This window comes from Psammomys obesus, unplaced genomic scaffold (genome assembly GCF_907164565.1).
Source record: "Psammomys obesus unplaced genomic scaffold, mPsaObe1.curated_primary_1811, whole genome shotgun sequence".
NCBI lineage: Eukaryota > Metazoa > Chordata > Mammalia > Rodentia > Muridae > Psammomys > Psammomys obesus.
Genome location: NW_026592890.1, coordinates 6,012,374 through 6,039,148, shown reverse-complemented (window position 1 = coordinate 6,039,148; position 26,775 = coordinate 6,012,374). Strand labels below are relative to the sequence as shown.

General features: G+C 47.9%; 1 protein-coding gene across 4 annotated transcripts in view; it reads right to left on the bottom strand.

Annotated features, from left to right (window-relative positions):
* Zdhhc14 (zinc finger DHHC-type palmitoyltransferase 14) overlaps positions 1-26,775 on the bottom strand; it is a 284,482-nt gene that overhangs the window by 59,005 nt on the left and 198,702 nt on the right. For all 4 annotated transcript variants that reach the window (XM_055615905.1, XM_055615902.1, XM_055615903.1 and 1 more), the window contains exons 6-8: positions 17,465-17,567; positions 15,681-15,790; positions 8,882-8,984 (exon numbers count right to left, since the gene is read on the bottom strand). In XM_055615905.1, the coding sequence (XP_055471880.1) occupies positions 8,882-8,984; positions 15,681-15,790; positions 17,465-17,567 (316 nt within the window). The remainder of the gene's footprint in view (positions 1-8,881; positions 8,985-15,680; positions 15,791-17,464; positions 17,568-26,775) is intronic.

Sequence of the window (26,775 nt, the reverse complement as noted above, 5' to 3'; positions counted from 1 at the left end):
AGATGCATAGAAATGAGGTATTTGCTAATTTTGATGCTCTCATATTTTAGAACTTGCACATTTTTTTCCAGGTCTTAATATATATATTTTTTGTTGTTATCCTAGAAAGTACATAGGCACTGTTCCATAGCTTCCAGTGGGTTAAAAGCTCTCTTGGCCCGTGGACTAATTTGATTTTATCAAAGCCATTACTTCAAGGAGCCACACTTGGGGACTGCCACAAAGGAGACTTCTGTCTAGCTCCTCGTCTCACATTCAGGGTGAATGGAACTCTCTGCTTACAGGTATGGCTAAAAGTGGAGAACAGAAGAATGGAAAAAGAGGACAGACTGACATGTGATGAAGACTTCCCCTCGCCAACTACTGCCAGCGGGTGAACCCCTGGGAGGGGCCAGCTCACCTATGTGGAACTTTAATAGTACATACTTAACATGGGCTATTAATAAACACCTACTATGTGACTACTATAAAATGACGGAAAGATGACATAGACAGGCTCTCTGCTAATCCTAAGCACAGTCCAGGGGAGTGACTATAATCACCATTTTTCCATTTTATAGCTTCAGAGCTGATGACACTTGGGATGGCGACCGAAGGTCCTCCAGCCCCAAAGCTCTGAGCTGGGTCTCGGACCCCACACCCCGCCACACTGAGTACACACACGCGCGTATCGGTGGGGCTTTCCTTGGGAATCATTCTGGTCTGCTGCCCCTTTTAGCACCCACTTATGCCAAGAGATTTGATTGACTTAGTAGAGGTGAAGTTGGGGAAGGTGGCTAGAGACAGAGTTGGGAAAACGGAACAAATGCAGATTCTGAAAACCTGGTAGTGTGCAAGATAAAATCAGATTAGTAGCACAGAAAACCATAGGTGAGTTTTAATTTATTTTTAAACACTGCACTGATGAGTGTGTCGAGGGTAAAAGATAACATTCACTCAAATCTCTGCTAACTCAAAGTGAATTTCTACCAAGCACGCTTCTCCATGAACTGGGGAAAACCCTTCCCGAGCTTTCCATCCTGGTACCTGCCATGTCCAGGTGTCACAGGCAACTGAATTCCAAAGCTGGAAGTGACTCTCCCTCAATGCCGCTCTCTCTGAGCTTCCACCAGTGAGCTGAAAGGCTGCCCGGCCCCAGGCTCCCCTCCTGAGGTGATATTATTTTACTTTTCAAGTTCTGCTCTGAGCTGCTTCTTTGCTGACCCCATCTATGTGGTTCTGGCCAGCCATGGCGGGGGGGGGGGGTCACCTGATTTTGTGTAGTGTCTTCTCTGCTCCTCCTGGCTCCAATGTCACCGTACTTCCCCTCTATGTGCAGCCCATGGCCTGTACCACTGTTGTCCTCATTTACTCCAGATGTAACTCTGAAGGCATTCCTGGTTGTACAGAGGCTGTCCAGTACCTCACTGCCCACGTCGTCTAGAGAACAGAACCTAACTCAGCCCTCCCTGGTTCCTGCCACACTCTAGGATCACCTTTCTGCCCTTTAACCTCAGCACCTGCTCCCTGCAAACCCAGCAGCATCACCCAACATATGCACCTACTCTGCTTAGGCACCCTCTCACCACAGTCTGAAAGACCATGTGTTGGAACTGGTCCCCAGGATTCCACTACTGGAAAGTGGTAGATTTTTAGGATTAGAATCCTAGTGGGACACGTTTAGGTCAGTGGGAGTGTGGCTCGAGAAGGGGACACCATGGGATCCCAGCCTCCTCTCTTTTGCTTCTCCACCATGAGGTGAGAAGTTGGCTCTGCCCTTTGCTCTTTACCATTGAGCTTGGGACCCATGGCCAGACCTAAAAGCAAAATGCCCACAGACCAAGGATGGAACCTTTAAAGCTGTGAACCAAGACAACCCTTTTTCTCTTTACAGGTATCATGCATTTTGTTAGAGTGATGGAATACTGACAAATACCTCTTCACCTTGGTGTCCAGTTTGCTGTGATCTGTCTTTTAATGTTTAGCTCACATGTCCACTCCCCAGGAACCCTTTACTGAAACCTTAGTGCTCTTTTTTTTTTTTTTTTTGAGGTCTTCCACCATCCACCCTTGCCTGATTTATTTTAGCACATTCGATTGAAATCCCCCATACATTGGAAGTTTTTCAAGGTAAAAAGAGTCTTTCTTTGTTCCAGAACAAAGCAAGACAAAACAAGCTTAAATCGCTCTCTGTAACCCAAACTTTTGGAGTGTGTTAAGAGGGTTTGCAGGCTACCGTGATGGCTTTCAGTCTTGGCTGCTTTTTAAAATCACCGCTAGAGAAGACATAGGCATTATTGAGGAGAAAAATAATCGCCACTCTCACCTTGCTATGACCCCTCTGAGTGACAATAATGACCGGCCTATAAGATAAGCCCACTGGTACAATAGTGGCGCAAGTGTTACGTGGGTAAGCAACCCCGTTTTGATCGGCCAGCTTCATGAGATGAAACGCATGCTTGACACTTAATGAGTCCAACTACTGAGACTAGACTACTGGGCCTCAGGGGAACCTCCGCTGTTCTTCTGCTGCGCGAACATATGAAGAAAACATATTGACATAGTGCTGTGTCCACAGAACAGTACGTCACTTAGCCCTCATCAGAGAAGCTTCTGCTTGCACCAGGCGGTGACTGACACAGAGGCCCACAACTGGATAATCTGTAGAGTCAGAGACTTCCTTGAGGCTCTGGCATCTACACAGAAGAGGATACAGAAAGACTGTAAGAGCCAAAGGGTGTTGGTTTCAAAGAAACTTCAAAGAGACAGTGTTTTCCAGGCACAAGAGAGCTGATGCGCATCTGAACTCAGAGAGACTGTGACAGCACACTCCAGCTCTGCACAGGCAATTGCCAGACAGAATCTCAGTACAGAAAAGGAGAGGTGGGGTAAAGTCCAATCTCTAGCCAGAAATCCATCTGCTGCAAAAGGGAAAGTCAGTTTTCTTCAATGGTGTGACACTGGACATATCAGCCACATTCCAGGGCAGACTCCATGCTCAGGAGCAGTTAATCAACACAAAAAAGGCTCCATGGTGTGTCCATGTGTGTATGTGTGTGTGTGTGTGTCCGTGTATGTGCGTGTATGTTTGTGAATGCTTTTAGGATTTTGTCATTCTTTTCTTTTTCTTCCTTTCCTTTTCTTTTCTTTTCTTTCTTTCTTTTTTTTTTTTTTGAGAAAGAACATCAAGAGAGGTAGATAAGAAGATTGTGGAGAATCTGGGAGGAGCTGGGGGAAGAGAAAGAATATAATAAAAATAAATCACATGAAATATTAGACAAAAGTCAAGATAAGCAGTCACTGCTGGGACCATAACAACCCACACATTGGGACCTTCCCCTGGGCTCTGACTGGTGAGCTCCCAGGCTGATAGAATGATAGTGGATCAGACTAAATTGTCTTTTCAGTTCCCCAGTGGTGAAGTGGTAAAGGCCTAGCCAAAAAGAGCAGAAATTGGGGACATGCCTGCCCTTCCCCAGAGTCATGGGCTGGCCTTGAACTCATGATCTTCCTGTCCCAGCTTTCTGAGTGCCAAGATCACAGAAATGTCCCACCATGTTTATCCCAGCCAAAGGTTCCCCCTGCACCCCGGTGGTGGAGACTGAACCAAGGATCCTGTGTATTCTAGGCAAGCATCCTACTCCTGAATTCTGTGTGTCCTCAGGAGCTTTTAAAATAGAAACAGGTGTGTAGTGGGTAGCCCTGCAGCTTGCATCACTACTCATTTACTCTGGGCAGTCATGGGCAGCTCTGTCAGCTTGACTGGACATGGACGCACCTCTGAGACTGAGGAACACATCTCGTATGTCTGTGGATGTTTCCAGAATATTAATGGAGAGAGAGAGAGACAGAGAAAGAGAGAGAGAAGCCTACCCAGAATGTGTGTAGCACCAAACATTGACCCTGGGGACTCTAGATGGAATAAGAGAAAAAGAGAAAGCCAGCAGAGTAGCGGCATTCCCCTAGGACGTGAGCGTCCGTTCCACACACCTTTTCCACCAGGGTCGACTAAACCCCATGATGCCAGGAGCAAAAGGAACAATTCCTTCCTTAGGTTATTTCTGCCAAGTGTTTTATCCACGGGGTCAGAAAGTAAGAAACACAAGCAAGCTACCCAAGACTTTAACCCTCAGTTTTGTCCTCTGTAAAATGGCACCCTAGTTACTATTTTATCGCTGTGATAAAACACCATGGTCAAGGTCGTTTATAGAAATAAGGGTTTATTGTGGCTTAGGGTTCCCAATGGGGACAGAGGCATGACAGGTGGGCATGGTGGCTGGAGCAGGATGGGGAGGGGAGGGAGAGAGCCCACTCACTGGGAATGGCGGGAGGCTTTCTGAAATCTCTAAGCCCATCCCAGGTGGCATCCTCCAGCAAGGCCACACCTCCTAGCCTTCCCCAGACAGTTCCACCAATTGGGGACCAAGTACTCAAATGTATGCTTCTGTGGGGAACATTCTCATTCAAATCACCACAAATGGGGATACTTTCTAAGCTGGGATGAGAATGGAATGAGACGGCCCTTGCAAATAGCAACACAAGCTATTAAGAGAGAGAAAGCTCAGGCCACATAATGCAGTGTGGCTCTGTACCAAATAAGCTTGGCTTTACTTCAAAATGGCTTCAAGTTCACTTTATGACTCCGACTGACTCAACATGGAAGGCTTTTCGTGTTTGTTTCACATTGAGGATTAGGATACAAGATTTCCAAAATTGCTTTTGGGTGCTAAGTATATAAAATAGATTCTGAAAAAGGGAAGTGATGGACCTCTTGGCAAGCACGTGAGCCAGGTACCCTTGGTGATAGAGCTGTTTCCAAGGAGCAAAGGGGAAATGCCTGCTATTTCAGGTGCTCTAGACACCTGATAACTTGGGAGGTATTAGTGCCTGTTGGCCAAGCCCTGCTGGTCCTGTTGGGCTGGTGTGTGTGTAAATGAGAGAGAGAGAGAGAGAGAGAGAGAGAGAGAGAGAGAGAGAGAGAGAAAAGATTGTAGTGGGGATGCCTGTTATAGGCAGTCTAAGGAAGTCAAAGGAAAGGAATGTTATAATAGCCCCCAAAGAATTAATGTTGTCACTCTTGAAATACCATAGCTAATTCTACCATACCTTGGCAACTTCAGGAAACTGTGGGGTGTGTACATTTTTACTGGAAAGAAAGCAAAGCAAACAGTAGAGGACACGCGACCCCCGGTGGAGTCTCTTGGCTGGAGGTTGCAGCTAGGAGAGTTACATGTATTTTATAAAATAAAATAATAAGATAAACAAATACCAAAATCAGGGCTGGGAAAATAGCTCAGCGGGTAAAGCACTTCCCTCCAACGATGAGGTCCTAAGTTTGGGTCCTCAGAGCCCACATACCAGCCACGGTGCTACATTTGTGGGATTCGAGTGCAGGGGCAAGATGGCAGGCAGAGACAGGATAATCAGCAGGAGATCACGGGCAGCTGGCCTGGCACGCACAATGGACAAGAAGAGACGCTGGCTAAACAAGATGGAGGTCAGGGACTAAGAGCTGAGTCTGTCTCCCGACGTCTCTATGTGTGCTGTGGGCTCCTGTACTCCATAACCACACATTCTCTCCCACACACAGAGATGGGAACGAAGAGCACCCCCAAAAGAAAAACTATCCCACTTGCCTCTCAGGGATTATTCCATGTGCTTTGAAAGTGATTTAAGGTTGTTATTTTATTCATTGGTGTGGGGGGGGGTGTGTGCACGCCACAGCATGTGTGTGGAGGCCAGAGGAAAACTTGGCAGGGTTGGTTTTCTCCTTGTAGCTTCATGTGTGTTCTGGGGATCAAATTCAGGTCATCAGGCTTGTATTGAATGGTTAGCAACTTTACCCACCGAGCTACCTGGCCAGTCCCCAAGTGTGTACTCTTTAATTGCTCTCAAGTCTTTGTCTAAAACCTCTTTCCTTCCCATCTACGAATTACTGTCATTTTCTATTTGTTTAAACATTTTCGGTCCTCCAGTTATCTCATCTCTCATCTATTTTCAGAATCGACAAGACAGATGGGTCGGCTGTGATGGATGAGGTGCATACACCTCTATAAAGACACACGGCTGATACTGACCAAGACACAGAAGCTCAGGACAGACTCACAAGTACAGAGCAAACAAAGGAACCTGCGTACCAAATCTCTTATCAATAAAGACATAACCTGCCTCGGTAGAATGCCAGCAAAGTAAGATCCAGCAACATAAAAGGATAATTGTGTATCATGGCCAAGCAAGATTTACCCCAGAACTGTAAAAACGCAAGACAAACGAGAAGAGAGAAGCAGTGTGGCCTTCAGGGGAGTGTGTGTGGAGACTAGACTTCAGGGTGTCCCTTCCTCCAGGGAGGGTGGACACACTCAGAGCCGAGAGTCAGGGCTCACCCTCTTCCAGGTGGGGCTATCCTGTGTGTCCGGCCTGTGATGGTCAAAGATCAGACTCATCGCTGCTCAGAGCTCGCAGTAACTCTGGATACAAAGCTCACAAAAGAGGAACACTGAGGAGCAGAGAGGTTGTATGAGCCCCTAACGGTTAGGGGGCTAACTGGAAGGAACCTAGCTTTTACACATATCAGTCACACACTCTCTTGTCCACCTTCTCAAAAGGCTACAACTGTGCCAGATCTCAGCAGCCATGTACTTCAGGGAGGACACAGTAAGAGTGAGTCCTTACATACAACTTGCCTTGTGTCAGGCAAGATTGAAATGCTGTCCGCCACCCGACTCTATCTTTGCAGAAGCCCTACCAGCTGAGAACATTACTGTTCCCACTTTATGGAACCGTGGGTCAGGGAAAGGCCATGAAACTCACCAGCTCCATTATCTGGTAAGTGGTGGCAGTTTGGTGGCTGGAGTTAGTTCTCCCTCACTTCCCTTTCGCCAGGAGTCACAGCAGTGGCACTGAGGGTGGTGTTTGAGGCTGGGGTTGGGGTGCTGGGTATTGGCACAGCCTGGCTTCCTTTCCACTAATGGTATGTACTCTAGAAGCCCAACACCGGCTGCTGGCTGACTCTACAGCATCCCCATGTGGAGGAATCTCTGCATAGATCCTATGACAGATTCAGGTGCTTTGGTTCGGGGATTGCCCACAGGGTTCTGTGCTATTACGGTTTGACTGTGAAATCATGGGTTGTTCACTTGGTCCATGGCCAGTGGGGAAAGTTCTGGGACCTTTAGGAGGGGAAAGTAGGTCACATGGGTGTTTGTACAAAGAGGGTATCTCTTTCCTACCTCTTCTCGTTCACCACCCCACCCTCTCTGCTTTCTGTTCTCCAGGAAGTGAAACTCCACACCAACTCCTGCCACCACCACATTCCCCCACACACTTCTGCCACCTTCATGACCTGCCCAAGCACAAGGTGTCATCGGAACCATGTGAATCATGAGCCCGAATACATATCTCTTTCCCCACGTTGTTCTCTCGGCTGCTTTGATCAGCCACCAATCACGTCCCTCAACAGAGTCCAGTATGGCTCAGAGCACCGTCAAGATGGCCTTTGTTCCGCTTTTAAATCCAGCCACCATGCAGAGCATCCTGGGATCGGCCCTGGGGGAGCCTCACGGAGTCTAGAGCAGGCCATTGTGTGGTAACTCAGTGCTTGTTTCCCTGTTGTGATGAGCGCCAACACTCTGAGCACAATAAACCTTCTATCCTTTGAGTCTGGCGCTCAGCACACAGCAAGAACCTGTGGTAGGTGCTGGGTGAGCGAGTGAGAGTATGCCGGTATACATGTCTCCCAGTCAGAGAAGCGATCGACAGATTCTGGTGGAAATTCTGCTACATTCCCCTTATAGCTAAAAAGAAAAAAAAATTGAGCGATAATTTTCCACTGTTGGTTTAGGATTAAATGAGATCATTAAGTGCCTTAGACATCTGTTGCCTAATAAATTCAATATCCTCCCTTTTGTGAGCACATATCCTGCTCTCTCTGTTCTTGCTTCCCTCTGAGAAAATACGGTAAGAGCCCCTCAGGGTTTCCTGTGTGGGTGGTAGCGAAGAAGAGGGACAAGGACTGTGCTACGTCCATATTGCTTTCCAAGGAGACCTGTTAGCCCATGAAGCAACACAACACAACCAAGACACCACGGCCAGCCGACAATGAGCCTGAGCATTCTCCTGAAGGAGGGTGACACCAGGGAATACAAACAGCGAACAGCAGAGTGGGCTCGGACATGATTTCGTGTCTTTAGGCAAATGGGGAGACCACTGCCTTCCAAATGCCCCAGGAAGTCCTGTCTCCAGCGGTCAGGGACAGCACGCTACGGTTGCGGATGTCCACGGGAAGACACTCCCTGCCCTCCCCCCACCTCCTGCCGCACAGCGGTGTGATCACACACATGCCTACGCTGGGGAGGTGTGCAGGCAGTCTGGTTTACACTGTAAAAGAAGGAGCTCCTGGCCTGAGGATTGGGTGTGTGTGTGGGGGGGGGGCGCTGCAGGTGGGTCTAAGATTCAGGGCCAAAGTATGGAGAAGTGTGGTGCTGCCCACTGCCCACGGACAGAAGCAGGGTAAAGCATGAGAGTAGCAGCACAGGCTGGGTGAGGGGAGCACGGGAAATGGAGACTATCAAGCAGGTCTAGCCCTGCTGGGAAGGTAGATCCTGTCCTTTAACAGCTCCCTGATTTTGTGGATTTAATGTGACAAATGCTTTTGGAGCCAAGAGATTGTGTGTGTGTGTATGTGTGTGTGTGTGTGTGTGTGTGTGTGTGTGTGTGTGTTAAATAACAAGCCAGCTGGACTAGATAGCGAGGTTCCTTCCTGGATACTGTCCTACTTGGTCATTTCACTTCCCCCGTGCTAGCATGTCAGTCACGTGAGTGTTCCAGATGTTAGAGGTTAGAGGGCATATCAGAAGAAGAGAAGCCGTCACAGGGAAGTGTCTCTGTTGTGGGCAGTTCCTACCATGTCACTCTGCGACTGCGTGGCCCCATACATAGTGATCCCGTTGGATGGTGCTGCTGGCTGCGGCGTGTCAGGCTGGACGTACCCTCTTCTGTCAATTAGGCTGCAGAGGAACAAACAGAGGAAGGGCAGAGTGAGGAAAAGCTCAAAGATGATGGCAACATGATTTAAACGTCGAGGCCTGGGATCCCTCTATGATTGATAATCTCAACTGTCAATTTGATGAGATCCAGAATCTCCTGGGAGATGAGCGGCTGGGCAAGTCTGAGGGGGGTTATCTTGATTAGGTTAATTGAGGTGGTACAATCTTCCCACTGTGGGTGCCACTATCCCTAGGCTAGGATCCTTGACTACATAAAGAGGAGAAAGTGAACTGAGCATAAGCAGCATTCATTGTTGTTTCCTGTGGATACAATGTGACTGACTAGCTGTATCAAGCTCCTCCTTCCTGACTTCCTATCATGAAGCACCCTTGAACTGTGAGCCAAAATAAGCCCTCCTCCATCAAGTTGTTTCTATTAAGGTATGTTACCACAGAAAGAGAAAATGAGATTAAAACAGGCTCTTTCTGTGATGGACCCGCCTTGGCATCTTGGAATAGTCCATATGTATCCTCCACACAAAACCAGTTAACAAATTCTATCACTTCTTCCTTTAGGGCACTGAGGCTTGAACCTGTGTATGCTCCACTAATGCTCTAACAGTGAGCTATATCCTCACCTGTCCCTTCTACTTTTAAAGAAGGCTGTGGCACTGGTTGCTCCCCTTTTCAGTCAAAATGTTTGTCACCTGCTATGGACCCCAGCAGCTTTCTCTTAGTCGCCTCCCAATGCCATACTTGTTCCCAACATTCTTCTCCATCCCCACCAAAGCCACTTTCTCTCCCAGTCCTCTGTCCGCTGACATTGCCTTGAAAAGGGCTGAATTGTGCTGATCCCTCAACCTGTGAATGTATCTGTAACCTATAGTTACCATGAGAAGGTGGGTTCCTAAGCAGTTGTGGAGGGTCTTAGCCCACTGTGACTGCTGTCCTTAAAGAAGAGAATGCAGACAGCGGTGCCATGTGCAGAAACAGACATGGGAAGGAGACCATGAAACACAGACATGCAGACTAGAACACAGAACTACCAACCAAGGACTGCTGGCCACAGCCGGAGGCTGGGAAGGGCAAGGAGGGGCTTCCTACTTGGAGGGGGCATGGCTTGATGGCTGGTGCCTTCGGTTCAGGCTTCTGCTCTCAGACTGTGACAGCTCTAAGTTATTTTAAGCCTTTCCCCTGTAATGCTCTGCTAGAGCACCGGAAAGTACTACACAGGTAGGAGCAGAGGACTTAGCTTAGAATCTCGGGAGGGGGCCCCCAGGCCTGAACAGGGTGCACAGCTATGGTGAGGTCTGCGGTAACAGGTACAAATGACCACCGGAGGACAGCTCCGCCTGCCCCAGGGAGGTTACAATGGGTGGTTCTTAGATGATGGGCTGCACACTGGAAGATGAAATAAACCCTTTTCTCTCTGGGTTGCTTTTGGTCGTGGTGTTTTCTCACAGCCATTAAAAACGCTGAGTGAGACAGGTCCCCTCTTACTCTACCCATCTGCTCAGTCTCTTCCTCTTCCCCAGATCTCTCCTGTACATGAACTCTTCTGGTTTCTCTTGATCAACTAGACTACCCCCTTCATCATAGGGCTCTTGTGCATGGCGTCTGTTCTGTCTATCAAAACTCTCTCTCTTACCTGAATGCCTTCTTACTCATTCTTTGGGCAAGATCAAAATGTCACTGTTATGCTACATGTCCCTGGCTATGTGGCATACAAGATGGCCTCTTTCTATTGTGTACCCCACACCAACCACAGCACTTAGCCACCACGTGTATTCAGTGGTGTCCAAATGAATTCCTTACTCCAGGTTTATGCCACGGATCTGGCTATTCCTCTGTCAGACTTGTATGACACCTGGACACCCCCCCCCCCCGCTCCTGCCCTGGTTGCCACTCCCAGTATCCTCCTCTGCACTTCCGATGACAATGTGCAGGGAGACACACTCCCCTAGTCACAGACACCCGGTGGTACATTTTATAACACAGCAGAGGCAACTGAAGCCAAGTCTGAGGTAGATGGTGCCACTCAGCAGGCTTCCTGAAAGGAAGGTCCTGCTCTGTGTGGGCAGAACAGAGGGAAGGGCAAAGACAAACACCTCATCTTCAATCCTGGGGACCCCACTAACCCAGTGAGGGGGGCTCAGTCCTTTCCCTGTGGACATAGCAGAGTCTGTCAGGTCGAGTCAAAGGGGTGGGGGATAAGGCAGTTGAGGTCACTCCAGCTGGCAACCCGGGTCCCCAGGGCTAAAATGGAACACAGATCAGTGTGCCAATCTCACAAACTGCATGGCCTCTAACCATGGAGTTTCCATCAAATTACCCAAACAGACCTGCAGTCCCTATCATCAATCCACAGCATCCTTCTCTGCTCATCCCACACATGCTCCCAGCCCCACCCATTTCCCCTTCTGTGGACTCCCAGGCTGTTTCTAGACTGGAGCTAATTCAAGACTCACTGTTTGCTCAAGGAAACACGTCAGTCAGCAGATCTCACTTTATCTTTTAGCAAGCAATTCTAGCTATTCTGTGTGGAGGGCCAGTCTTGAAGAGTGTCCCTTCCAAAGGACCTGGATCTTAAAGACTGTGGCCCTAATTCAACCAAAACACTACCTTAATTAGGGTGAGAGGGCCTGGCTAAATAAGCCTGACCAAACCAACTTCGTGACAGGCTTCATTTTCATGCCGAGAGAGAACAGGCCTGAGTTTTCCCTTCCTCAGAAAAAGAAACTTTAGTTGCAAGAAAAAAACCCCACAGAAACCAGCTCAGCCAGGACAAATGGCCTAGGGAGATAAGGTTGCTTAGTTACTGCTCTGAGAAGCTCCTAAGCCTTGATCAGAGTCATGTAGCCTTCAGGAGCCATGCCTTGATCGAAGTCATGTAATCTCCATAGGCACCCACCAGTTTGGGCTGGTTTGAACCAGTTTACAGAGCCCCCAGAACTTAATCTAGCCCTAGCTAGAGGAGAGGGTTTGTTTGGCTTATGCTTCCACATCACTGCTCATTATCAAAGGAAGTCAGGACAGAAACTCAAACAGGTAGAGGCAGGAGCTGATGCAGAGGTCATGGAGGGGTGCTGCTTACTGGCTTGCTCCCTGTGGTTTACTCAGCCTGCTTCCTTGTAGAACCCAGGACCACCAATCCAGGGATGACAGCGCTCACAATGGGCTAGACACTTCCCTAGGCACGAACCTAAATGCGCCACAGGCTTGCCCATAGCCAGATCTTAAGAGTGAGGCTCCCTCCTCACAGGTGACTCTAGCTTGTGTTAAGCTGACATAAAGGTAACCAGTACAACCGACCTTGCCAACTTGACACATAAATGCATCACTTTTCATTTAGAACCTTTCCTTTTTCATTTATCCCCAAGATGACACATTCATATTAATATCACAATATCAAACATAATTAACTTTAAAAGTCCCACAGTCCTTACTAATTCAAACATATTAAAATTTCAGCCTCTTCAAAATCTCTAATCTCTTTAAAAATACAAAATCTCTTTTAAAAGCTCAGAGTCTTTCAGCTGAGGGCTCCTGTAAAAATAAAATTTAAATAAAATACCTTCTCACTTCCAGAGGGAAGAGCCAGGCCACAGTCACAACCTGAACAAAGCAGAACCAAACTTCAATAGGATAAACAATTCAATGTCCAATATCTCGAATTCACTCATGGTCTTCCAGGATCCTTCAAGAGGCTTGGGTCACTTCTCCAGGTCTGCAACACACAGCCTGTCTTCTGGGCTCTAGCTGGCTTCACTCCACTGCTGCTGCTGTTCTTGGTCATGTCATGGTACTGGCATCTCCAAAATGGTGGGCTCTTCTGCAGCAACTGGGCTTCGCTTTCACCAGTTGCTTCTCATAGGCTTTCTTCATGGTGCCAACTCTCAACTTCTTTTGAACCCTTCAATCCTGGGTCTTCAAAAGCCACTGAGGTCATACCTCCACCAATAGCATTTCCTGGCTTCTCACTGTGCCAAGCCTTGGCTGCTCTCCATGACTCCTTCATGACTTCAAAACTAGTACCACCTGGGTGACTCTTAGTTTTGACTGCCAGTAGATGAGATACACCCTTGTCCTCCTCTGGAACACAGCTTGTGTGTGCTCACTCTCAGGAAGCACTTTCCAGAAACACTTTTCCCAATCATTGCCAATTTCTCAGCTCCAGGTGACTAGCACTGAGATCCCAGCTAAGCAAAGAGTTCACCTCAGTAGTTCTGGTCTCTTGTAAATCACAGCTGATTCTTTAGCTCCAGCTAAGCAGAACCACAGGATCTTAATCCAGAACAACAAATGTCCCGATGGAGTCTTTAAACTTCCCTCTGAAACTTCACAAGCCAGGCCTTCATCATCTGCACTGCCCTCAACATTCTTGTCTTTCAAGCTCCTACAGAATAGCTCATCAAACACTGAACACTCAATGGCTTTTCTTGCATAACATTCCAAAGTCCTTCTGTAATCATCCCCAAAACAACAAGGTCAGGTCTCTCACAGCAATAAACCTGGTACCAACTTGTCTTAGTTAGAGTTACTATTTCTGTGATGAAACACCATGACCAAAGAAACTTGGGGAGGAAAGGATTTATTCATCTTACATATCACTGTTCATCATCAAAGAAAGTTAGGTTAGGAACTCAAACAGGGCAAGAACCTGGAGGCAGGAGCTGATGCAGAGGCCATGGAGGGGTGCTGCTTACTGGCTTGCTCCCCATGGCTTGCCCCGCCTGCTTTCTTATAGAACCCGGGACCACCAGCCCAGAAATGGTACTGCCCACAATGGGCTGGGCCCTGCCCCATCAATCACTAATTAAGAAAATGCCCTCTAGGCTTGCCTACGCTGATCTTAGGGAGGCATTTTCTCAGTGAGGCTCCCTCCTTTCAGATGAATCTTGCTTATGTCAAGTTGGCATAAAACTAGCCAGTACAAACACTAAGTCAGTCTAGTTGTAAGGGAGGACATTTTGGTCATGACAGGTTTTGATCTGTGAATAGATAAAAAGGGCCACATGCAAATCCAGGACCCAGGAGTAGGAAGAGATGTGGTGAAATGCAGGAGTTTTCAGTTTTTTTCCTCTAGACTCAAGTGTGTGTTCTTGTTAAGGAAAGAATGGTTTGGGTCTTTATTCTTCTGCTCCTCCAAGGCTTCCAAAGCCTACTCTAGGACTCAGAAACATGCTCACAGAAGAGAGTCCAAGATGGTGGGAAATTCATAGCTTTTCAAGAGACTTCCTGACCTAAGGATCCCCAAGAAGGCAGCCTAGGGGGAACTGGAGCTCTTCAGGAGGGTCTGATACCCACCTGACAGGCCTGACCCTCATCTAAGGCGATCCCGTTCTCTAGGCTTTGCCTGTCCCTGTCTGTCTGTATCCTAAGAGGAGCCCCTAAAGGTTAGACAGGTTCCCTAGAGACCCTCCAGCTCAAGAGGAGAAAGTCATACTGCTCTCCTAGCATTCCTGGCCGAAGTCGGGAGAGGCCCTATTTCTAGTTATCCAGTGTTTCCACCATGATATGAGCCCAGAAGCTTGGCCCTGTGGCTGAATGGCCTTGGACACACACCAGAGATATCCACCCACCCCATGACTCTTAGCTCTCGTGAGGGTTAGCTGAGGCTGGCAGGAGCAGGAAGTGTGCACCCCAAAAGCACGCATCAGTGAGATCTACACACAACAGGGGACTGCCTGCTTGACTATCCAGACATCTTGGTAGCTTGTCTTCATTTCACACATTTGAGGCCAGATGAAGGAGGTACGACTCAATCAGAAACTCACCCAGACACCTTGTCAGGAATACCCACCTGCTCAATCAGTATCCATAGATGATAGATTAATTTTTAAGAGATATGATACTCAGGTGTAACACAAATAATCCAATGTTGGGTGTCTTTTGAACTTGTATGATTCTGATGTGGGAATACAATCACTATTTCCAAAGTCAGATGGCCTGATTAAGCCAGCATTTGCTAGTTGTGTCATCTTGGGCATATTATTTAGGTTCTGTGCCTCAGTTTACTTATCCATAAAGCTGAAGATAATGGTATCCACTTCACAGACATGGAATGCACATCTTAAAAGTTGATAAATACAAAGCACTTAGGAGGCTAGAGCGCGCGCGCGCGCACACACACACACACACACACACACGAGAGAGAGAGAGAGAGAGAGAGAGAGAGAGAGAGAGAGAGACTGAGAATGCCAGCCACTGCCAAGAGTAATATCATTTTCAGTGTCACCCCTACATTACCTACTCCATTTTTGCTAGATCTCCTTTGGGACTATGTGAGCACCACAGCCGGTGCCTTTAGCATTTTTTTCCTGTATGATTTCTAGTTGTTTCCTACACACAGCTCTGGCTCCCTTACTATGCTAATCACAGGTCTCAAGTTCATCCCAGAAGTTCAGTGTCCACCGGCAATGAGCAAGGTCACATGCTTCTGTTTTCCTGTTCTGAAACAGAGGGAGTTTCTTTCCAACCGGACACAGACTCAGTTCAGGATCAAAAAGAAGTGAAGTATGACCAAATGAAGCCAGGCTTCTATGCCACTGAGTGTGTCTAAGCAGCACACAGGAGAGAGTGAAGCTGGGGGTCATTTGTGGGCGGGGTCAGCTCTACCAGGCTGGGGCCAGGCATCTGCCTCTGAGCTGTGTTGGCAGGAAAAAGGTATATGCGTTCCCGAGATCTGTGGTGAGTGCACCGTTCTCCGCCTCTTACCTGGGAGAGATGGGCCCGCATAGGGCGACACAGCAGTTTGTGAAGATGTTTCCGTAGCTGTAGGGATTGTAATTTTCTTTACCTCTTTTATTGGACCAAGAGCCTTTGATCTGAAAGAAAAGGAGCACCAATAACACATGAGGTATGAAGTATCAATGCCAAGGTTTTGGCAAACTGGACCCAGAGATGCCTTCAAAAGATGCAAGTAAGGGCTGGGATATAATTAGCTTTGTGGGAGAATACCTGCCTAGCGCATGTCAAACTCTGGTTCCATTGCTAGCCCTACAAACAGTTTTCTGAGATAAGCAAGCATTTACAGGAAAGCTTAGATTAGGGAGAGCAACACTCGCTGGGGACAAAAATCCTCATTTAATCTTACACCAAGGCACTGAAAGTTCCTCTAACAGCACCCCCAGTGGAGACTGTTTTCCATATTCACATCTTGCACTCTACATCATATTTACTTGTTGTGTGTTGTGTGGGGTAGGTGTGTGGTCATACACTCATGAGTATGTAGAGGTATGTGCCCGGCATACGGAAGCCAGAACAAGATGCCCAGCATCCTCTACTGCTCTCTGGAGATGCTGTTGCCTTAGTGAATCTGAAACTCGTGGCTTCAGCTAGGCTGGCCAGTGAGCTCAGGGGCTCTGACTGTCTCTGCCTCCCCACCCCATCCCAATGTTGGGGGTTGCATGTGTGGCATGTCTAGATTTTTAAATGGGCTCTGGGGAATCAAATTCAGGTCCTAATGATTGCACAAGTGCTCCTATCCATTGAGCCATATTTCCGGCCTCCCCAACCCTAAGCTGTAATAAAGTGAATGCGAACTGAAACAGCATTAGCGTGAGTTCCTTAACTGCCAATTTAGGCTGAGAATGCAGCCTCCTGTTAAAATTGTCTGTTTTGCAGATTCCAATATTCATAGTTACCAAATTGAATGTGCTGTTCTAGCAGTTTCTTATCTCCTCTATTTTATCATCATCTATTTTCCTCAGCTTTTGTTTAAGGAAACTGGATCTGTTCGGAGATATTTAAGATGCACAGACAGAAAAAAAACAAAAAACAAAACAAAACAAAACAAAACAAAAACTCAGGATGAAGAGCATGTGAGAACCACACTTGCTGGGAAATCGTTTCCAGACTCATATATTATATTTCCTGTTTTTTTGTTTGTTTTGTTTTGAGACAGCATTTCTCTGTGTAGCCTTGGCTATCCTGGACTCTATCTGTAGATCAGGATGGCTTTGAACTTATAGTGATCCTCCTGCCTCTGCCTCTCTGAATGTTGGGCTCACAGGCATGTGCCACCATACCCGGCTATTTCCTGTTGTTTTTTTCTTTCCTTTCCTCTCCCTACATTATATATATAGGCAGATGCTCCTGAACTCAAAGTTCAACTTCTGGCCAAGGCTATTTCCTCCAGAAGCTAGAGATATTGAGAATGAAAGTTAGACATTAAGATGTCAGCCTGCCTTGGTCTGTTTTGGTTTGGGGAAGTGTGACAAGCTGCCTCTGAAATTATGTAAGAGGACTTGAAGAGGCTTCCCAAGGTCAGAACTGGGTGTCACTTGGCTCATCTTAGGATGTGAATAGCATTGTTGCAAAATATAGGATTCAGGGAGGCGCCATTGACCCCGGCAGGGTTTTCACTGCATTCTCTGCCCTCAAGGTTCTCACACCTGGGGTGAGATGTGTGTTTGAGAGGTGACCCCTGACCTCTCACATCCTCTTCCTCCTCCAAGTCTAACCATGCAAATACCCATGTGTTACAGCCAGAAACTTACATCTTCATTTGTTGTCTGGTTGGAGCTGATCAAGTATGTGTGGAAACCTGAGAGGCCAACAATGGACCAGACGGAGAAGAAGCATACCACGGCCTCTAGCACAGTGGGAGAGTCAAGGAGACCAACAGAAGGCGAGTATGGACTTCCCATGCCTACCCGAGAGGTGGATGACCGGAGATGAAGCACCAAGACCCCACAGGCAGGTTCTGGGCTTATTCTAGCCTCCTATCTCCTCTTCTCTAACTGGAAGCCTCCCTCCTTCAGGCCAGGGCCACACCCATACTTTCTTCCACCTCCTTCCCCAGTGCAGAGGGACATTCACAGCGCTGAAGTGGCTACTAGACTTCCTGGGCATCACTTACTTTCTCAGAGTGGACAGTTTTCCCATTGGACCAGTTTCCCCTTTGACCTTCACCTTCTCTGATTGTAATAAAACCAAGGATGGATAGAAGCTAGCAGTGCCTCAGATCTTCGATGAAAGGGCTAACTAGTGAATGTCCCTCTGAGTTTGGTTTCTTAAATGCTGAGGACTACATCACCAAGAAACACCTCTCTCCCACAGAATGGCTTCTGAGCGTCAGGACATTTTGCTTCTGTGGACTGTCAGGTCTCAGCTTACGAAGTGGGTGAGAAACGCTCATGCCTGCTAGGTGCTCCTTCTTAGAGGCCACTGCCCAGCTGCACAGCCAATTCTGGGCACAGGACACTGTGCTTAGGCACTGGGAGAGGACAGTGAAAGGAAGCCAGGCATTCAACGTGATGTGTCTTCACTGAAGGAGGAACAGCTTGGCCTTCTTCACCAGATGGCATTGATCAACCAAGAATGCGGTCATTTGAAAGGATGAGAGAATTTTTCTGTCCCGCAAATGTTTGTAAGATTCTATTTACAAGATACAGATGTTTCTCAGGAAAAACCAATTCATCCTGGGGCAGATCTGGGGTTTAAATACACATCTTAAATTCTCCAAGCAATCAACTGCAGACTGGGGAGAGTAAAGAAACCTCGTGCTTTCCTTAGGTGACCAGGGATGGAGGGACATAGATCAGCTGTGTGTTGTCACCACTGATGTTTCCAGGTTGAAAATAATTCTCTTTAGATGACAGAACTGAATACATTACCCAGGGCCTCAGATGACAGATTGCTGTAGCTTGGGACATGGAGCCTCACATCAAATGAAAAAAATGAACAGGCTCTCCATCCGTGGGCTGGCAGTTACCATCACAGAGAATTACTACATCTACTTTTGGAGGTTGGTTTCGGAGGTGGTTGAGAGGGTCCCTAAAGGACAAGAGAAACAACAAAACAACCCCTAGCTAGGGCTGCAGAAGCCCTCTGCTTTCATCCAGGGCTTATCCTAAAGAAATGGCCATGGTGGAGCTTTGTGTGTGCACGGGACAGTGGCTCATGTAGCTCAATGGCCAGGGCTCAAATAAGTCCTTTCTTTTACTTCCTGTCAGGGTGGGAGGTGGCTCAGGAGGGTGTCATGTCCCACACTGGCTACAAAGCAGAAGTGGAGTTCAGAAGATCAAGCAAGATTGAGTGACCAGAGAGGAGGGTAAGTCAGGGAAATGAGATTGAGCCAGAGGCGGTGGCATTAGTAAAAACTCTGTGTGGCTAAGGGAAAAGATCACAGACATTGAGACAATGGGACACACAGGAGCCCATTTATAAATCCCAGTTCCATCTAACAAACGAGGACACAAAGGCTGGAAGTTGAGCTGAGCTGGGGTTGTAGCCCAGGTGTAGACCACTTGCCTAGCATGCGCAATACCCTGCACTCAATCACTGGCACTGCAGAAAACCAGGCATGAAGGTGCGTGCCTATGACATTCCAGTACACCCAGAGGTGGGTACAGGAGGATCAAGGTCATCCTCGGCTACAGGGTGGCTTTGAGGCCAGCCCCGGCTGCATGAGACCCTAACAACAACACTGAGAGCAGAGCTGGGTGTGGAATGCTGGAAGCCTGCACAGCCAGCACAGGAGGAATCTTCAGCTGGGTCTATTCCCAATTCTTGCTGGAGGTCCTAGGTTGACCTCATCCTCCCAGTTCAAGGGAGATAGAGACCAGTCTTCTAAGAGACTGAGCATCTGTGGAAACTAAACAAAAAAGCCTTCTCCTCATATCTGCTCTCAGCCTCAGGTACAGACAGTCCAACAACATATTTCGCTGGCCCCAGTGGCCTGATGTTGAAATCTATGTCTTGTAAGGATATCAGCAACAGCCATTCTCTTAAAAGTTGCAAAACCCTTCTGCTCATTTTTAAAAATAGAAAGGAGAAGAAACAGATTCCATCAAGAGTCAATTTAATAAGAATTGGATGTTTGCTGACTGAATCAGGGATGATTTTGGATGACAATCATTTTCACTGCCAGAACCTATCCCTCTCTCTCTGGGCCTCTGATAAGACAGGCAGCTCCTTTTTGGCCAGGGGCTAGCTGTGAATTCTCAGAACTCCTAGGAGTTTGTGCTAATTGTGGAATGTTCAAAGACTTGGAAAAGTGCTGGCCTGCAGAGGGTTGCAGAGAGCAGGCTCAGCAAGCACCAGCCCTGTGCTCAAGGGAACAGGCTCTGCTTGCAGCTGGGAGGTAAGGAGATAAATAATGCAGAGACTAGGGGAAGAGCCAGGAAAATGGCTAAGAATGCTTTAGGCTGGGGATAACCAACCACAGTGGGAGACCATTGAACTACCCTTCAGCATTTTGGAGTTCCTGCTCTTTTCTCAGAAAGATGCACAGAAAAGCCATGTTTTCTTATAATCTCAGAATTAAAAAAAGAAATCTTCCCTGAAGTGTCTCTGCACCAGAGAAGCACAGAGACCTCAAGTCAAGCCTCTCAGAATTTTCCTAATCCCTTTTTTTCAGGCAGGAAGCTGAGGCCCAGAGATCAATTCACCTTTAAGAGCTCACATAGCAAGTCATGGCAGAACTGAAACAAACCCAGTCCCTGGGCTTTAAGGGACCAAGACCCAAAGCAGCGTCAGTCTACACGACAGCCAGAAATAGCTCTGCAGGCTTGGTGCTCATGATGGTAAGACCAAGATAGTGACTGTTCTTTTTTGGCCAAGTGTGAAATGTGTGTTGGTGGGTTTCCTTATTAATCAGGATTTCTGAATAGCCAGAAAGGGACCACATTTAGGGGGCTCTGCATGGGCCCTCTCTTTTCTGGTTATTTCTAAGGTCCTGGGCTACTTCTTGGTGGGGCTTCAGGCGTGAACCTTGTAGTCCTCATTAGAGAGAACTGAGCACAGAGGGGTCTGCTGTTGAGCATGAGAAATCGTGTTGGTGGCTCGCAGCTGTATCTACCTGGCACCCTACAATAAAGAAGGTGCATCTCACAGAAATGGCTCCTTCATCATCTGGGTACCATTAAGGTACCCATCCGATGGATGACTCCACCTAGAGGCAGAAAAACACAGCTATGCTGTCACCTGGCCACACACCCGTGACTGTGGCAATCTGTATGGATGACCAGCCCTGTGAAGAGAGGATGTGGCTCTTTTACATTCTCTCAAACCTTCTCCTGTGAGTGGAAGAGAGGAAGGTTCCAAATTCACGGTGGGGGTCACCAGGATCCCGACCAAATTTCTTACTGGAGCCTTTAAGAAACATACTCTGACAAATGGACACTAAAGGCCATTTAGGTAGCAAGGTGTACAAGAACAGTGGGAAACCCTGAGAAAGAACCTCCACAGGGTGACAGCATGGGGAGAATTTCCGCTCACCAGAGCAGCGGACACCAATGGATGAGTCCAGACATGGCTCACAGCACAAGGAGGGGGCAGAATTCAAAGTCAGTATGGAACGGATGCATGATTCCCAGGTAAGTGTCCATGGACCCACCGCATTCCCAAGAAGCGTTGGGGAGCCCTCCAGGCAAACACCATGCTCCTGTCAATTTATCTACTGGGCACCAGTTCCTCGCTGCACCCTCCTTTTCTGTGGGTGCTGTCCGCCATGGTCACCCAGGAAAAGGTGTTGTCCTCAACCTCAGTTTCCCAAGCGTGTCCCACTGCACCGGTTTCCACCATCTCACTTTTGGAACAGGAAATAAAGGAAGAAATATAAATATTCCCCCAAAGAATACACTGGCTATACATACTTTCGAGTTTTAGAAAGTAGTTAAAAAAGGAAGTAGATTTATCTCCATGTAATATTTTAAAACAAAATCAAGTTGTAGAGCAATGCAAAGAGGAGGGTCCTTGTTAAGACACCAGCAGTCCTTCAGCCACATACAGATGTGTCTGTAAGAGCAGACAAGCATGAATTACATCTTCAGGAAGACTTTCTGGAAGGGCAAGCAAAAACTGAGAAAGAGTCCTACACAATGGAGGGTCAGGAGAGACCTTGCTTTCTTCCCATTATATTTCTTTGGGGATTATTTTAGAATGTCCAACCTTAATCAGCTCCCTACCCACACTGTAATCTTAAGCAACATAATTGGAGGCTTATGTTTCAGGCCTCTTTCCTCTCATTGGCTGGGGATGGTGGGCAGGCATTGGCCTCTTTTCCTGAGCGGAACAGGGCTGGTAGGGAGAAGGTGGCTCTTGCCGAAGTGCCACTAGGGATGTCATTGGATTTCGCAGCACAGGTACAGCTACAGGCAACATTAAGAGGTTGTTTGTACTCCTTAGTGTAATACACACACACAAAAACGCACCGCTATTTTCTTGTAGTCGTTTGGTCTCCAACACCTATCAGCATGGACAGGCTAGCAAAGGCCTAACTGTGCCTTCATTATTTTCCCACTATGCTACATGGTGCCCTTCTTTCTGCCAATCCATCTAGCAAATTCTATTAAGATAGACCAATGCCCATTAGTCTGTGGGTGCCTCTTGGGCGGGTAAGCATCACCATGAATGCAAATTGGAGATAAAGAGGCTTTCCAGGGAAAAGCCTTCAAATGTTGAATCAATTACCATTTGATTTACCAACCACTTTTCATTTTGGGAGCACCGAACAATAAGTCATGATTAAAAACTTCTGTAATCCCTTTAATGGGATGTTAATGCCATGCTACACTGACGTGATTGTGAATGGCAGGATCTCCTCTCCGGGGGCTTCTGCAAGGATGCCCAGGATGCCCCGGTCTCCCCGGCACATGCTCCTAAGGGTTTCCGCCTTTGAGAACATAAGGAGTCTGGGAGGAGGTGTCCCTACACAGCTCCCTTGGTTGCCTGACCAGTGGCATTTCCTGTGAGGTGCACTTTACATATATGTTCTCATTTCTGTTTCACGTGTAGGTAACTAAAGAGGATCTTAAAGTTACCATGGGATAATAAAGATGCGCGCGCGCGTGTGTGTGTGTGTGTGTGTGTGTGTGTGTGTGTGTGTGTGTGTGAGAGAGAGAGAGAGAGAGAGAGAAACAGAGACAGACAGTGAAATCAATCTTTGAAGTTGACAACACATGCTGGAGAGGATGTGGAGAAAGGGGAACCCTCCTCCACTGCCGGTGGGAATGTAAACTTGTACAACCACTCTGGAAATCAATCTGGCGCTTTCTCAGACAACTAGGAATAGTGTTTCCTCAAGATCCAGCTAAACTAGGCGTATATCCAAAAGAGGCTCACGTACACAATAAGGACATTTGCTCAACCATGTTTGTAGCAGCCTTATTTGTAATAGACAGAAGCTGGAAACAGCCCAGATGCCCCTCAACTGAAGAATGGATGCAGAAATTGTGGTACATCTACACAATGGAATATCACTCAGCAATGAAAAACAAGGAAATCATGAAATTTGCAGGTAAATGGTGGGACCTGGGAAAGGATCATCCTGAGTGAGCTGTCCCAGAAGCAGAAAGACACACATGGTATATACTCACTCATATAGACATGTAATATACGCTAAACCTACTAAAATCTGTACATCTAAAGAAGCTAATCAAGAGAGAGGACCCTGACTAAAATGCTCAACCCCCATCCCGAAAGGCAAAGAGGAAGGATATCAGAAGAAGAAGAAAACAGGAAACAAGCTAGGAACCTGCCACAGAGGGCCTCTGAAAGGCTCTGCCCTGCAGACTATCAAAGCAGACGCTGAGACTTATGGTCAACTGTTGGGCAGAGTGCATGGAATCTTATGTAAGAAGTGGAAAATAGTAAGATCCCGAGAGGACAGGAACTCCACAAGGAGAGCAACAGAACCAGAAAATTTGAACACAGGGGTCTTCCCAGAGACTCATACTCCAACCAAGTACCATGCATGGAGATAACCTAGAACCCCTGCACAGATGTAGCCCATGGCAGTTCAGTGTCCAAGTGGGTTCTATAGTAATGGGAACAGGGACCGCCTCTGACATAAACTGATTGGCCTGTTCTTTGATCACCTCCCCCTGAGGGGAGAGCAGCCTTACCAGGCCACAGATGATGACAATGCAGCCACTCCTGATGAGATCTGATAGACTAAGATCAGAAGGAAGGAGAGGAGGACCTCCCCTATCAGTGGACTTGGGGAGGGGCATGTGTGAAGAAGGCGGAGGGAGGTAGGATCAGGAGGGGAGGAGGGAGGGGCTTATGGGGGGATACTACAAAGTGAATAAAGTGTAATTAATAATAATAAAAAATCGTTAAAAAAAGAGAACTCACCATTTCTCTTCCATCTCCCTTGGCTTCTGTGACCCTTTGTCTCCAAGGCACCCCAGGTGTAACCTCCCGTTATGTCTTGAATGTGAAATGTCCCCTACTGTTTGGTTTCCAGCTGGTGGCACATTTGGGGAACCTGAGGCTTAAATGGCAGGCATAGGCCACTAGAGACAGGCTTGAGGGATAGAGTCAGGTGCTGCTGGTCCTTGTTTGTTTCCTGTTCTGCCAAGATCAGAGGAACCTCGGCTACAAGCTCCTGCCCCAGTGAACTCCACCATGAGGAACTACAAGTGCAGTGTCCCCCACTCACTCCTCAGCCCCCACCCCACCCCCACATCCCAGGAGCTTTCATCAGGTACTCTGTCACACTCATGTCCTCAGATGTGGCACCGTTCTCCCTCCTTGCCCTCACCCAGCCTTTGGCCACGAATCCGGCTACACTGCTTCTTCCACCAAGCTGTCCCTCGTCCCACCCAAGCAGAGCCGTGACTTCACAGCGCCTAGCTCTTGAGGGCAGAAAGAAGCAGGCATGTGTTGTGTGCTAGCCTGCCATCCCAGCCCAGGCCCTTCTATACAGAACATCCCTCAAAGGCCTGGGTCAGTTGTCTTCAAGCTTGTGACCCACAGGTTTGGTTCATGGTAGGAGTTCAGCTGAAAAAAAAATTTTTTTTTGTAGGACCAGCTGCCATGTGGATCTCCTCTGTTTGAACCCAACTGGCTGGGTGTGCTGAAGGCCTGGTCCTGTGTGTCTGGGGTAGGTTCTCCCTTTATCTCTTTCTGAGGTGGGGGTGGGGCTCTCATAGACTTATGATAGGGGCAGCTACCTACCTGGCCACTGGCCAGAGGCCCTTCCTCACAGCCTCTGCTTCTTTGATGTGACGATCAAAGGGAAGACAGTGAAATGGTGGGCGGCAGTGAGAGGCAGGAAGAGATGAGAAAGACAAGGGAAGGCTATCCAAAGGCTGAGGCTGGACCCTCTTGGCTGTGATGCTGGCTAGTGTGTGGCCTACCGAGAGTCCCTTCTGCTCAAGGCTGTCTGTGACCTTCTCGCTCCCTTCTTGTCCACTCTGGCGGGCCCTGCTGGCTCTACACACCATCCAGGCTGGTAGAGGCTGGCACATCTTTGCTCACTTGTCAGCACTGCCACCATTTTTGTTGACATTTCTATAAGGTATTGTAGTTGGCTACTGGGCATCTTTACCTCCCATCTCTCTTCTTCAGGGACATAGTTTTTAGCTGGATATTTTTCAGAATAAATCTGCTATGAGAAACCTTTGCCTGCCCTGGGCAGAAGACCAGGTGTGAAGCCACGAACGTCTGGAAACACAAGTTATCTGCTCACCCTAGAGCATTTGGCAGTGTTCACTGAGGTTACTCCAAGTCAAAGTCTCCTCTGGATGCGTTATGGAGCCCTGTTTAGAAGCCTGGAGATCTAGAGATGCTGAGCTATGGGCAGCACTTCTGTCAGTGAGGGCACAGCTCTGTGAGCATGCAGTATCAGAGGTCAGGTGCACCTACCACACACTGGCCACCAGCCTTGGGGGTGGTTCCCATAAAATAGCGCTTCTCGACCTCTGGGTCTCAACCCTCATAGGAGTCGAATAGCAGATATCCTGCATATCATATATTTACATTATGACTCATAACAGTAGCAAAATGACAGCTATGAAGTAGAGGAAAGGTAACCTTATGGTTGGGAGCCAACATGAAGATCTGTGTTGAAGGGCTGCAGCGTTAGGAAGATTGAGAACCACTGTCACAAGGCACGATTGATTCCGTGAAAGACACAGGCAAAGCTTCACCTGAAGACCCACTGAAGCAGCATCCTCTGAAGCTGGATGTTACTGGGGCGATGGGTGGTGTTGGAAAGAGGAACAAAGGATGCCCTTCCTCATTGACCTGTTCTTAGCATCTCAGATGAGCCTTGATTCCATGAACTAGTCTGTCTTCTTGCAAATCTGTGCCTAACTCCAGTTTTCTGTATCATTAACAGGAGCTAGGACATGTGGAATTTATTCTTCAACACCCCCCCCCATGCTCATCATCCACATGTCTCCAGCCTCCTTCCACCATAAAGACCTCATTAACAGGCTGTCAGCTGACTACTGAAGATGCGCAGGTAACCTGCCTCCTATGCTGCTCACAGCGCCCTGCAGGGCCAGGAGGAGATAGCATCTGTTGTGCGAATACCCATGACCACCACGTTCACTCCACACCCTGGGGCTTGGCTTTACTTTGAAAAGAATGTGTTTACATAGAGCCTCTGAAAACCACTCATGAGAATAATGAAGAGTCTAAGTATGGTCTACCCCATTACGTGAAGGAGAAAGAGAGCTAAGGAGCTGGGTCAGCAGGCCCATCCGTTTGATTCCCAGCAAATCAGCACAAGCCTAGGCCTGCTCAGCAGAAGCCCTTGTAGCACTTAACACATAGACAGTTTTCCTTTCAGAGTTCAAAATACTACGGTGCACTGTTTGGGAGGGTGGGAAATGGTCCCGTTGCTCCCAATGGCTTGAGAGTGACCTTTCAGGTTTGTGAAAGTTCTGTCTAGAGACAGTAGAGGTCACTGCACTTGTAGAAGAACACTGCGAGGCACCCCAAACCCAGTCTCTCCAGTGGTCCAGCCTCACCTGCTGCCCCATACCCCAAACAGGCCCACACCTGGGCATCCATGAAGGCAGAAGCCCCTGCTAATCATGGTGTCCTCAGGCAGGCTCACAGCTCTACTTCC